The 12823-nt window shown below is 39.4% G+C and overlaps 1 protein-coding gene and 1 long non-coding RNA gene across 5 annotated transcripts in view; one reads left to right on the top strand and one right to left on the bottom strand.

Moving 5' to 3' along the window:
* LOC139148633 (G1/S-specific cyclin-E-like) overlaps nucleotides 1-12823 on the bottom strand; it is a 110322-nt gene that overhangs the window by 56113 nt on the left and 41386 nt on the right. For all 4 annotated transcript variants that reach the window (XM_070720125.1, XM_070720124.1, XM_070720122.1 and 1 more), the window contains one exon: nucleotides 8515-8610. In XM_070720125.1, coding sequence (XP_070576226.1) covers nucleotides 8515-8610 — 96 coding nt within the window. The remainder of the gene's footprint in view (nucleotides 1-8514; nucleotides 8611-12823) is intronic.
* Nucleotides 1510-2700, top strand: LOC139147053 (uncharacterized). Its single transcript, XR_011555625.1, has 2 exons — nucleotides 1510-2112; nucleotides 2537-2700. It is a non-coding gene; the product is annotated as an uncharacterized lncRNA (long non-coding RNA).

Here is a 12823-nt window from a genome sequence, read left to right as displayed (position 1 = left end):
GACTGCACTGAGAGGCTGTGTTATACCGGTAGTAGGATTATCCCTATCCAAATATGACTTAAGCATATTTATATGGCAAGGGCAGAGACAATTTAATTGCAGGCTGTCTCTCTCATATTTAGAGTTTATTGTTTTTCACAATTTTAATATTAATATTCCTTTTAAAAATATAAGGAAACAGTAACACAGCATACTCCAGGGAACCACGCAGACCGTAATAAAAATATGCACACTCATGCTAGCCAACAAGGGTTATTCTCACTTCAGCTGAGACAGCGACCAGATCTGATTAGATATTAACGGCTCAATTAGTTGACCTGGTTTCCTTGAAAGGTCTCTCACATTACTGGAAATTGCTGTAGCTACATTACATGATGTCATTGTTTTAGTCCTTACATGGATCTGAAATGGGTACAAAGGGTAAGGAATGGATTTATTTGTCAGGTGAAATCTTAAAACGCAGGAAATTAAGTTTCAAACTTTGCCTTAGTGAACCTCAGGCTGTGTGTGGATATATCCATGCGTGGCGCTGAGCGTGAGCTTGGCCTGTACGGATATATACGGGCATGGCATTTTAAGGGTTAAATTTCCATTCATTATTATGGTCCCTTTTGCAAACTTCACAGGATGCTGATAGAGATTCACACATACATATGATTCACACATTTATAACATGAACTGGCCCGTATCTCCACCTGTGTGACGTACACCAGCACAGATAAGAAATCCATATTACCCCTGTTGTACGTCATCAACCAGAACTTTTTTCCTGAATGGTACCGTTCATACCTGCTAGGCTTCAGTCGAGTCGTAAGGCAAGGCTCAATGTGGATGTCGTACCTGGCGATCCTAGTTGGCGATAAACCCGAAACCTACACCTCAACGTAAGTTCGACTGAATAAATGAGTACAGTATAATCTTTGGAAAAACGACATAGGCAGTGTTCTCCCCAGCGGACAAATAGCGTGGCGGTGCCGCCACGCTTACGGCCACACCCGCCACGCTTTAATCAAGGCCGCCACGCTTACCACTTGGCCCGCCACTCTGTGATCACGGCCCCGTTCTTTGTAAAATCTTTTCATTTTCACCGACATTCGTTGTTTGAACGTCCTGTTCATTGTCCTCTTTTTTGTTTACGTTCTATAGGCCCTAATTATCACGTTTACACCTCGTTTTGTCAAGTTCAATTTCAAAGAATCTTAATTTTGAAGGTGTTATAAACGCAATTTGATGGTGTAAACCATTTACCGACGTAAATAAAAGACGTTCAATTTAAAGACGTTGTCACCGCGGCCAGCGGCAACGCTGATTACTTGGCCTGGGGGGTGACAAGGATGGCGGTAAGGGTACGGATAAAGTACTTCAAAGACTTTTGCCGTGAACATGAAAGGTCGTGAACTCACCATCATCACAGAACAAGAGAAGAGTAACTGGTGTTGACCCGACATGGAAAAAATTATTTCCATGGTTGATTGTAACTCCAGATGAAAAAGGTAGGTGAAATAAATACAGTCGCCCGTTTTCGTTTACTCAGATTACTGTACAGGCCTGTGCTACGTCCGCGGTCCGTATAAAATTTAAATACGTAAACATAGTTTTTGTGTTCAGCATGCGGCCGATTACCCGCAAATTTCACTCCCCGTTCACCAGGTTGAGGGCAAAACTTAACTCTAATGATTAAAAAATAAGAGATCGCCCTATTTAAGTGTACGAAAACGCGATTTCACTTTACTTCCAAATGCAATCGTAGCACGTGTTCAATGGCGGCCATTTCTTGTTATTGTTTACTATCCGTCAATCATGTGATATCGTTCGAGACGTGTTTTGAGTTTTATTCATTCGTCCTGTCATGGGACTAGTTGTCTTGAGATTTTTTTCGCGATTTTAATAAACTAAATGTCAGATCGGTTCGATAAATGTCTTTCGTCAAAACCTTGCGTCGTGTATTGTCAAAATTGATCTGTGTGTTTCGAGGGCGCTCGTGCCGATCCGAGCACTGTATGACTGGAGGAGAGTACTGGAGAGTACCAACTAACAGTTCAAAGTGAGAACGCAGAGATCGTTTGGTTCGGCGTGGTTTCTGATATCTCTCATCCTTTCAGGGGAACAAATGTAGGTCTCCTATTCTAGAAAGTTATTTTAAGTTTCAAATGCCACCGTAACTTGTGAGTGTTGATAATTGCTATGTCTCTCTAGAATCTATCGTGCAGGGCGGCGGCCATTTTGTTTAATGTCTGTTTACGTTTATGGCTGTAGGGCTTCAATAACAATTTTCACTGGAACGAACGGCTACAGCGTTTTGTAAATCATCGTCGCATTCCTTCGTTTTACGTTTTATGGCAAATATTGCCACACTATCAACCGAAAATAACAACTACAAAATTATATTCGCGGTGTCATTTTTTTGTGGCTGGTAAGATTACATTAACTTTCGTGTCACAACCAGACCCAAGGAGGCAAAAACTCGGGGGTAAAATCGAAGTGTCCGGGATACTTTTGATATTGTACAAAGTGACCTTTTCGTCTTTTCTTTTAGGAATGCTATGCAGGGCATGTCAGAAGTTCAACATGAAGGCCTGAAATGGTTCTGGTGTGTGGAGTGTTATTCTGCCTGTCCAATATGTTGTTACCATTTATGATTAAGTTTTTGATGTCCTCTGTTTGAGAATGTTAATAAAAATAATGATCATGTAAAGCAAATGCGTCTTGTATTAAAAGTAAGATGTCTTCAGTGTAGTTGCAGTTGCAAGTAGAGATCCCATGATACATATGCAATAATCATGCAAATGATATGTAAATTATATGTAAATATTATGCAAATTAATATGCACATTAGCTGCCACCCTATTTCGAAATCCTGGGGAGAACACTGATAGGAGTCAAAAGCATAAAGTCATTCAACTAAAAACGATAAATGTCAGCAGCGTAAGGCTGTAGCGAAGACAGCTGTAATCTCTGCAGTGCAGCGCTGTGGAATCCGATGTATTTCGAAAGTTGACTCAGACGACACTCACAACACAACAGAGTTTCCGTAAAGTAAAAAAATTAGGATGTATCTACGGGCGAGATATGTGTCACTGCAAACACAAAAGTCCGTCAGAAGAAAACATTGACGAGCAATTGGGATCCAAGTTGACATCGGCGGAGACCGATGACGGCATCCTTGTGGCCACAAACAAACATGCAATGTGGCCTCATATGTGTGTCATCGAACTGAATCTCAGTTTTGCGCTCGCCAAGGTCGAAAACTTGTGTGATATTTTCAAAAGCCACGGCATCCCTAAGAATGAGAATTAATGTTTCGATCCTGTTGTTGCATTTTACTTCATAAAACATGTGGCGATGTCTGAAGACAGTTCAGCCTCCACCAAGGCCGGGTTTACCCGACTCGTCTATCACTGCTGGTGCAGCGAAAGCGAATGAAGAGGTGTCGAAAGTTTTGGATGAAATTTTTGTTTCTCCGAGCGGAAAATGAAAACGCAGCACCTATGACTACTACACACCCGAAATGCGAGCAAAGATTGGTCGATATGCAGCTGAAAACGGTAACAAAGCGGCCGTATTGAAGTTTTCGAAAGAGATCGGCAAGCCTGTTCTAGAAAGTACAGTAAGATCCATGAAGAAAATCTACATCAGAGAGAAAGCAAACAAAGAAAACGAGGTGACAGAACTTCCGCATGGGCAACGCGGTCGGTCATTACTGCTTGGTAATCATGATGCCGAAGTTCAGACTTTCATTAAGGGCATACGACAAGTTGGCGGTGTCGTCAACCAGCGTATCGTGAGAGCTGCAGCAACGGGCATCATCGCTCACCACAACCGGGGCTTGCTGAAAGAAAACGGTGGTCACATTGAGCTAACTCGTCACTGGGCCGAATTGCTCATGGAAAGGATGGGCTTTGTCAAGCGCAAGGCAACGAAAGCCGCAGGGAAGCTACCCGACAATTTTTCAGAAGCCAAAGAGCAGTTCCTTCAGCGAATCAATGAAGCTGTCGTGAGCAGTAATATTCCACCCGAACTCGTCATAAATTTTGACCAGACTGGTGTACGCATTGTACCTGTCAGCCAGTGGACAATGGCTTCAGAGGGTTCAAAGCAAGTCGAGGTTACTGGTCTGAACGATAAACGAGAGATCACAGCCGTTCTTGCAGTATCGCTTGCCGGTGAGATGTTGCCTGCCCAGCTGCTGTATACAGGGAAAACCACTCAGTGTCACCCGTCATTTAGTTTCCCGGCCAACTGGGACATCAACCACACACCCAACCACTGGAGTAATGCTGGAAGCATGTTGCAGTATGCCGACCGAGTGTTGATTCCGTATGTCAAGAAGATCAGAGAGGAACTTCAACTGGGAGCAGATCAGAAAGCTATTGTCATCTTTGACGTGTTCAAAGCTCACCAGAATCGCGAATTTCTTGATATGCTGAGGTCTGGCAATATTGTTCCAGTATTTGTACCTGCTAACTGTACGGGTGAATTGCAGCCACTTGATGTGTCCGTCAACGGGGAATTCAAAGAGAGTTTGAAGAACTGCTTCAATGAATGGTACTCCGATCAAGTCAAGAAACATCTCGACAGTGGAAATTCAGCCGACACAGTGAAAGTTGATCTACGCCTTTCTGCTCTGAAGTCTCTACACGCGAACTGGATTCTGCGCTCGTTTGACAGCACTAGACAGAAAGTTGACATGATCATCAGCGGTTTTGAGAAAACTGGCATTAAGAAGGCGGTCGAAGATGGACTAGCAAGTTCGGTTTAGTCTCTGCGTTATGGACATGTTTTTACGATTGGACATTAGAGCATTTGAGTTGACCTGAATTCACCATATCATGTGTATAAACCGGCGCAATGCAACTCATCTTGTTTTGTTTTTTGCCTTTTATCGAATCATGTACAAGTATTTATTTTGTATTTCGTAATATTTATTTCAATTAACAGTAATAAAAGAAAACAAATAAAGATTGTGTTTGTACATTAATTTTTGAGTGTAAGTCAAAACGAGTGAATGGTCGTTATGTGTGTGTGTGCTTTGAATGAGTGTATAGTGCATGAACGAGTGACGGTGTGATCGATCGAAAGTTGAAGTTGTGTGAAATACTCAGGAAAGGAGGGGTCATGGGATTCGAATGAAAATCAAATATTTCATTTCACAAATCAAATTTAACTTTCCATCAATGATATCAACTTTATCTATCGAAGTCTACATGTGCAAAGACACAAAGTTTCGCCATATTCCGTAGTACCAGTATTGTCAGCAGCGGCCATCTTGGATGATGTCATGAATATTAATAAGTTGGTAAGGGAGCTTCGCTTGTGGGAAATTTTCGCGTTTTGTTTGTGGTCGCGAAAGTCGCGAAAATATCCCGCACGCAAAAATATTCCGGTTTACAGTATTATAAATCACTAAAGCTATCCGTCGCTAGCGAGGTGAAAGCTATGTCCGCCGATGGCTGACTTGCCTAGGCATCGACAGCGCGAGACAATGATTGACATGTTCACGTGACCAAGTCCCTATATCTGATTGGTAGAGATACCGTTCCATGTATCAAAAATTTCGACTTAATGGGATTTATGAATGAAAGTATCTCCTTGGTTACAGGCCGCTTTACCCGTTAAATGAAAGTACTCCGCGTAAATAACACACAAATCGCGACGAAATTCAAGCAATTTGTTACAATAATTTTGATCCATCTACGTCAAAAGAAAAATAAGAAGATTGTTCCAGTGTTTTCGTTACAATTTAAAAACTTGCGTACGATTTTACGCAACTGGGTTTTTATTTGCGTAAAATGTATCAAAAATGCGTACAGTATCTAAAAAGAGTTGGGCAGTCTTTTCTGTAGAACTTGGGGGTTTCCTTTAATGCGCATGCTCTATTAACAACAAGTCATTGACAATGACATAGTCCCCACTTGTAATAGGAGTATTAGTCTTGATGGGGCAGGGAAATGTGGTCATTAAGAAGTATCACTGGAGTGTATATGTTCAGATCTATGGACACATAGGTCTATGTCATTGTTCCCAATTTGAAACAAGAGGCATGTCTAAGTTATGGTTCTAATCGGGAAAAAAGATCAGACCTTTAACTGTATTGGCCAGCCAAGAAATACATATGTGCATAATAAATGAGGTACAAGATGTGACATCTTAAGGTCTATTTTCATATCAAAATTGAAGCGTAAAGAACTTGTGGTTACTGAGTTATGAATATATATGCATAATCAAGGTCAAAGGTCATCAAGGTCACGTGACATTTTGAAAAAAAAAATTGTATTGCTAATTAATCCATATATGCCAAAATTCAGACCTCTAGCTCTATTCGCTTGCCCACAATTATATATGGGTATAATTAACGAGGTTAAGCAAGTGTTGTCATAAGGTCTCCAATCCTACTAAATATAAACGACATAGCACTTGTGGTTTCTTATTTATTGACATAATCGTGTATTTTAGGTAAAAGGTTATCGAGGTCACATGACATTTTTTCAAAAAATTTCTATCCTATAGTCTATACCTATATACCAAAAATCATACATTGGCTCTATCAAAATCATACTATTGGCTCGCTAAAAATTAGATATGCACATAATTAATGAGGTACAATATGTGGCGTCATAAGGTGTCCCATCATACCAAATATGAAGGCTGTAGCACTTGTGCTTCCCGAGTTCTGGACAAATATGTATATTCCAGATCAAAGGTCACCGAGGTCACGTGACATTTTGTCAAAAAAATTGTCTTGATAAGTTATCCCTATATACCAAAAATCATACATCTAGCTCCATTGTCTCGCTCAAAATTAGATATGTGCATAATTAATGAGGTACAATATGTGGCGTCATAAGGTGTCCAATCATACCATATATGAAGGGTGTAGCACTTGTGGTTACTGAGTTATGGACAAATATGTATATTTGAGGTCAAAGGTCATTGAGGTCACGTGACATTTTGTCAAAAAAATTGTATTGCTAAGTTATCCCTATATACCAAAAATCAGACCTCTAGCTCTATTGGCTCGCTCAAAATTAGATATGTGCATAATTAATGAGGTACAATATGTGGCGTCATATCCCATCATACCAAATATGAAGGATGTAGCACTTGTGGTTACTGAGTTATGGACAAATATGTATATTCGAGGTCAAAGGTCATTGAGGTCACGTGACATTTTGTCAAAAAAATTGTATTGCTAAGTTATCCCTACATACCAAAAATCAGACCTCTGGCTCTATTGGCTCGCTCAAAATTAGATATGCACATAATTAATGAGGAACAATATGTGGCGTCATAAGGTGTCCCAACATACCAAATATGAAGGATGTAGCACTTGTGGTTACTGAGTTATAGACAAATATGTATATTCGAGGTCAAAGGTCACGTGACATTTTGTCAAAGTGTCTGAGATATCTGCATGAACGGATGGACTCACGGATGGACATGACCCAATCTATGAGCCCCCTGAACTTTATCTGTTGGGACTAAAAACTGTGTCACTGCATCCTTTTTGCAATATGAATACGATGAGTAACTAAATTTTTATTTTTCTTGGCCTTATACATGGGAGTCTATGGACTGCCTTATACATGGGAGTCTATGGACTGCCTTATACATGGGAGTCTATGGACTGCCTTATACATGGGAGTCTATGGAGGTGAAAACTAAAAAGTCCTCTAACACAGCCAAATTTGATCGCATTGTGAAACAAATCAACGTGCATCTGTATGAGGTAGGGTACTGTCCTTGTACCAAGTTTGAACAAAATCACTCCAGGCGTCTCTGAGATATCTGCGTGAACGGATGGACGCACGAACGCATGCACGGACGGATGCACGGACATGACCAAACCTATAAGTTCCCCCCGTAAACACTTTCCTAATAACATGCAACGTATTGACCATTAACTGTATTGTGTTACCAATAACGTAGACTCAATTGATTCTCGAATTGTTTGCATCTGTAGTGTCATTGTCTGTACAGAACTGATTGACATGATGCTTTCTGATGATGAAATACAATGTTGCATAAAGAGTTGCAGTCCTCTAAAGTCTAAAATGTTGCAATCATGATAAACTGTCACTTGCAAGCAGGTGCATTTGTTCTATTTTTGTCCTGCATTGAACCACGTTCAGGCAATGTAGTGCGGGCCAAGTACGTCGTGTCATGGGGCGGCATTTCTTAATGCATATAAGTTTACACGGTCATGATATTTTTTGCGTATTTCAGAAGAATTTTGCGTAAAATACGCAGGATTTTGCGTTAATGTAAACACTGCTGTTCATGTGATAAATATATAATCCCATGGAATTTTTCTTTGTTTGACATCATCGTACTCTCGTGTTTTTCGCGGAGCCGCACAACTTCTCGCCTTCAGCTTGAAGTTGTACGACTCTGCGAAGAACACTTATGTACGATGACGTCAAACAGAGAAAAATACCATGGGATTATATATAAATATATATATATATTTGAACCGTGTATGAGCAGAATTATTTCAAAGATGAATTACAACTTTACCTTCAACATTACTAATTCTTCACTTAAGATTTCTGCCTCTGTGCATGCTCCATCAGTGACATATGCAAATTCAGTTAATCTGGGCGGATAGATTTCCTGAAAGAAACACAAAACCAAAGCAAAAGGATATATCAAACATTTTTTAGAATATGTTATGAAACTAAATGGAGTCAGTGGAACATCTGATAGATGTAGCTTACTGAGTAAGGTACTGGACTTAGGAGCTGACAATGGTGAGTTTTGAGACCCTTGTATGTAAAGGGCAGTTGACCCAACATCAGAGCATGGACAGTGACCAAGTGGCAGATATTCCTAACTGCAAATGTACCCAACAATCTACACATCTTTAATATATTAGAATCAGTGATTGTCTCCACTTGTGCATCCATTATCAAAAGGTATGAATTCTCTTACATGATTATTACATTCTGATTGGGTTTTTAATTTTTTTTTTTGCAAATATCAAGGTTTTGGATAGAAAAATGTTGACAAAAATTGAAAAAAAATAGTGACAATATCACTGTTCACTCCCACACAGTTATCAAAACAAGCCAACAATTGTATGAAACATGGACATACATACAGACAGACTGACAAATACACAGACTAGTACAAAGTCATGACATTGGCCCCAAAGTGTGGCTTGGCCCATGGAGAGTGTTAAAGATATAACAAATAGCTGAATGTAATGATAAACTAGTTAAGTATAGACCTAAAGGCACTGAAAGTGAATATGTTACCGTAACAGCAATTTGATTAGTTTCTTTTCCTTTTCTACTTATGTATTGACAAATATGTTATATTTTACAAGCACACAGCAAACTGTTCTTGATTTTTCATTTACAATAGTTGACATAGACTGAAATACATAAAATGCAACCAATGTTTACATGTTACCCATACACCAGATACATGGAGAGATTTCAATATAAAATCGGCCACCGACGTCCTTTGTACCTCCTTACTGCTTATTATTTGCCATAAATGTGAAATTTGGCAAAAAGTCAAATTGTTTGGACATAAATGAAAGTTATTTGAACCGGTTGGTTACTGCTCCAGCATAAGTTCAAGTGTGGATTCTAAGTATCAACAACCTTGATATGTATGAAAGTGAATTAAGAATAAGAAATGGGACTCAATAGGATCAACAATATCTAAACCAGATATGAACTGTAAATGCTCACGTGTTTCATTACATATTGCAGTTATGTGTAAATTTGAACCTTTGCCACATGTTTGCAACTTCATTGAAAGTATTATGATCAACATAATGAACAATTCATCACCGATTAATTCTAAAAGGTCATGAAGTATACAAATATGTAATTAGCTGAAATAAAAATATTAAAGTTCTTTGACTGCTGTCATTGTATCACCACTTTATATAGCAAGTGTAATTACCTTTGGCCAAGTCCTTCAAGCCATATATGCCGAACTGTGAAAGCTCATTAGATATGCAAATTATAAATTAGCTGACATGAAAATGTGAAATGACTTTCGATATTGTTTTAGCCTGGTATAATCATCAATGTACATAGCATACTTTGATCAAGTGAATCTCAGAAATAAGCAACAGAAAACTAAAAGTTATCGCTGTGTCGAAAGGACAGTACATGAACATAGAACGACGCTAGTTTGTTATGACATGGAGGTAGAAGGACAGAGCATTCCCTCGCTCTCACCCAGCTATTAGTACGGGCCGCCGGTGGGATTGCCTCGCTAAATGATGGATTTGCCGGTACTGGGGTACAGAGGCCATCATTCTTCAGTCTATTGAAGGAGCGTTTCATACCAAAAAATACATGACAGCAACAAAAGTACCATCACTGTGAACTTCATATTTTCAAAACATCATCAAACACACGCTAAAAACTTTAAAACGTCAAAATTCTCACAAGATCGAGAAACAAGATGGCGTCGGTTTGATTTTTCAAAGTCCTTGCAAAACAACGCTAACTTGTTATATGCGCATGCGCATACTAAGGGGAGACCCATTTGATTTCGGGGGTATGCAGGAAGTGGGTATGGGAACTTTTTTTGGTCAGAGAGACAGCGTTTTTTTATTTTTCCTGTCAGACCTGCATCAATTTTTTTTTCAAATGGAGTAGCACTGCAATTTTTCAAATTTAAGCCAGTGTTTCACATATCACAGGATGGTTTTATGTATTCATTTTACATTCCAACAAATGAAAACAAAATTGAAAGTCTAGTATATATACAACTTTCAATTATAGAACACTTTTTTGGCAAATCAACTGTGATCAGTACTATACCTGCTTTTCTTTAAAACAGTCAATTCCTTTTAAGTTCTCAGGGGAGATGTTATCTTTTGTGGTCAGAGAAACAAGGCTCACACATTGTATTTCATTATATTTCTTGTTCCTCAATTTTTCATTGTCAATTTGTAATCTTTCTAACGTATTTATATTGAGAGAATAATGTATTGGTTTTAACACTAGTTTATTGACTCCTGTCTTGTGTTTTAAATTTTCACAATTTACAGAAGTCAAATAGTCCCATCTAGATATTGCCTATACATGTACCATTGAGATATTGCAACAGAAATCCTGAAATATGATTTCTTGGGTCAGAAAAGGGAAGGAAAACATCGAGTGCACTGAGGTGTAAAGTAGTGAATGCTTATATCATAAGTGCTGGAAAAAAAACACATAAGAATTGCTTGTGGTAAAACATTTGCGCTGCCTATGGCAGCATGCCAGCAAAGAATACATGGGAATGAATTTTCAAAATTTTGCTGATTTCAACTGCATTGTGACAATTCCTTTTTTATTTCTGTCTGTTATGAGAATTTTTTTTTCTCAAGCCATTACAGGCTTAATTTTTTTCTTTTATTTCACCTGGTGACAATTTTTTTTCCTTAAAATCCTCCATACCCCCCCCCCCAAGAAATCAAGTGGTTCTCCCCTAAGTGAGCCCCTGACATGACCTATACGGGCCAGTGGATTACTTCCTCAGTAGAACTGATATGCCTGCCAGTACCGGTGTTTATCGCCTACGGAGGCGCCTTTCGTACCAAAAAATACACGACAGCCGCAAAAGAGCATCACTGTCAACTTCATAACCATAGAACATATTGAAATACACAGTGAAACGTTTACACCGTAAAAAATGTGCCCAGACCGAGAAACAAGATGGCGTCCGTTTCGATTCTTCAACTCAGATTTTGTCCTACAGTTGTGCGCATGCGCAGACGGTAGCTTTAGCGAAAGTGAGTCAAAATCTACTAAATACAAAATAAAAATGGATAAAAATATTGTTTAAAAATAATACAAGGCATGTATCACCAAATTTTGAACATTTCTGACCACATATCAACTATAACAAACACCCATGCCAAACATCACAATAATCAAATCAATGGCTTTGAGTAAAAATTGAAAATAGTGGTTTTCACAAAAAAGCTAAAAAAGTGACTTTAAAATGATTCAATCAAAAAAAGAAAAAAGACCGTTTGAGATACATGCCCAAGTGACCACCAGACCAAATTTCAGAAAAAGTTACTGAAGCGTTTCTGAGATACCTGCGTCCACAGCATACGGCCCACTATGTTGGGCATATTGGGCCGCGCCATCACATTAGTACCTTGTGCCCACAGGGCACAAAGTACTAACATGGGGCCCGGGGGCACCGACGTCCTTTGTACCTCCTTACTGTTTATTAATTGCCATAAATGTGAAATTTGGCAAAAAGTCAAATTGTTTTGACATAAACGAAAGTTATTTGAACTGGTTGGTTACCGCTCCAGCATAAGTTCAAGTGTGGATTCTAAGTATCAACAACCTTGATATGAACCATTGACTAAAAAACATTTGCTTGTTACACTTGCTTGTTACTTAGCCGGCTATTGAACCACTCTTTTTTGGGAGTGGAGATTTAGCCGACTGGTTCTGTCTCAGGCCTCTCAGCTAGGCGACTGATGCCGTATGTTGTGGGTTCGAATCCGATTGAAAACTATCCGTATTTTCTATCCTGGGTCGGTAACACTGCTGGTGGACAGAATTGTCCCCGAGGTTATCGTTCGCCCAGTTAAAGCGATGAAATTCGTTTCTTCGCTTCGATAAAGTGTGTATGTGCGATGTATGATAGTGAGCATGCGTGCGTGAGTGCTTCACGAACTCTACAACGTGTTGAAAGGTCTCAGTCAGAAAAATGTAACAACTTAGCCGGCTATTGAACCACTCTTTTTTGGGAGTGGAGATTTAGCCGACTGGTTCTGTCTCAGGCCTCTCAGCTAGGCGACTGATGCCGTATGTTGTGGGTTCGAATCCGATTGAAAACTATCCGTACT

This window comes from Ptychodera flava, chromosome 13, assembly GCF_041260155.1.
Source record: "Ptychodera flava strain L36383 chromosome 13, AS_Pfla_20210202, whole genome shotgun sequence".
Classification (NCBI taxonomy): Eukaryota; Metazoa; Hemichordata; class Enteropneusta; family Ptychoderidae; genus Ptychodera; species Ptychodera flava.
This window is presented reverse-complemented; position numbering and strand designations above follow the sequence as displayed.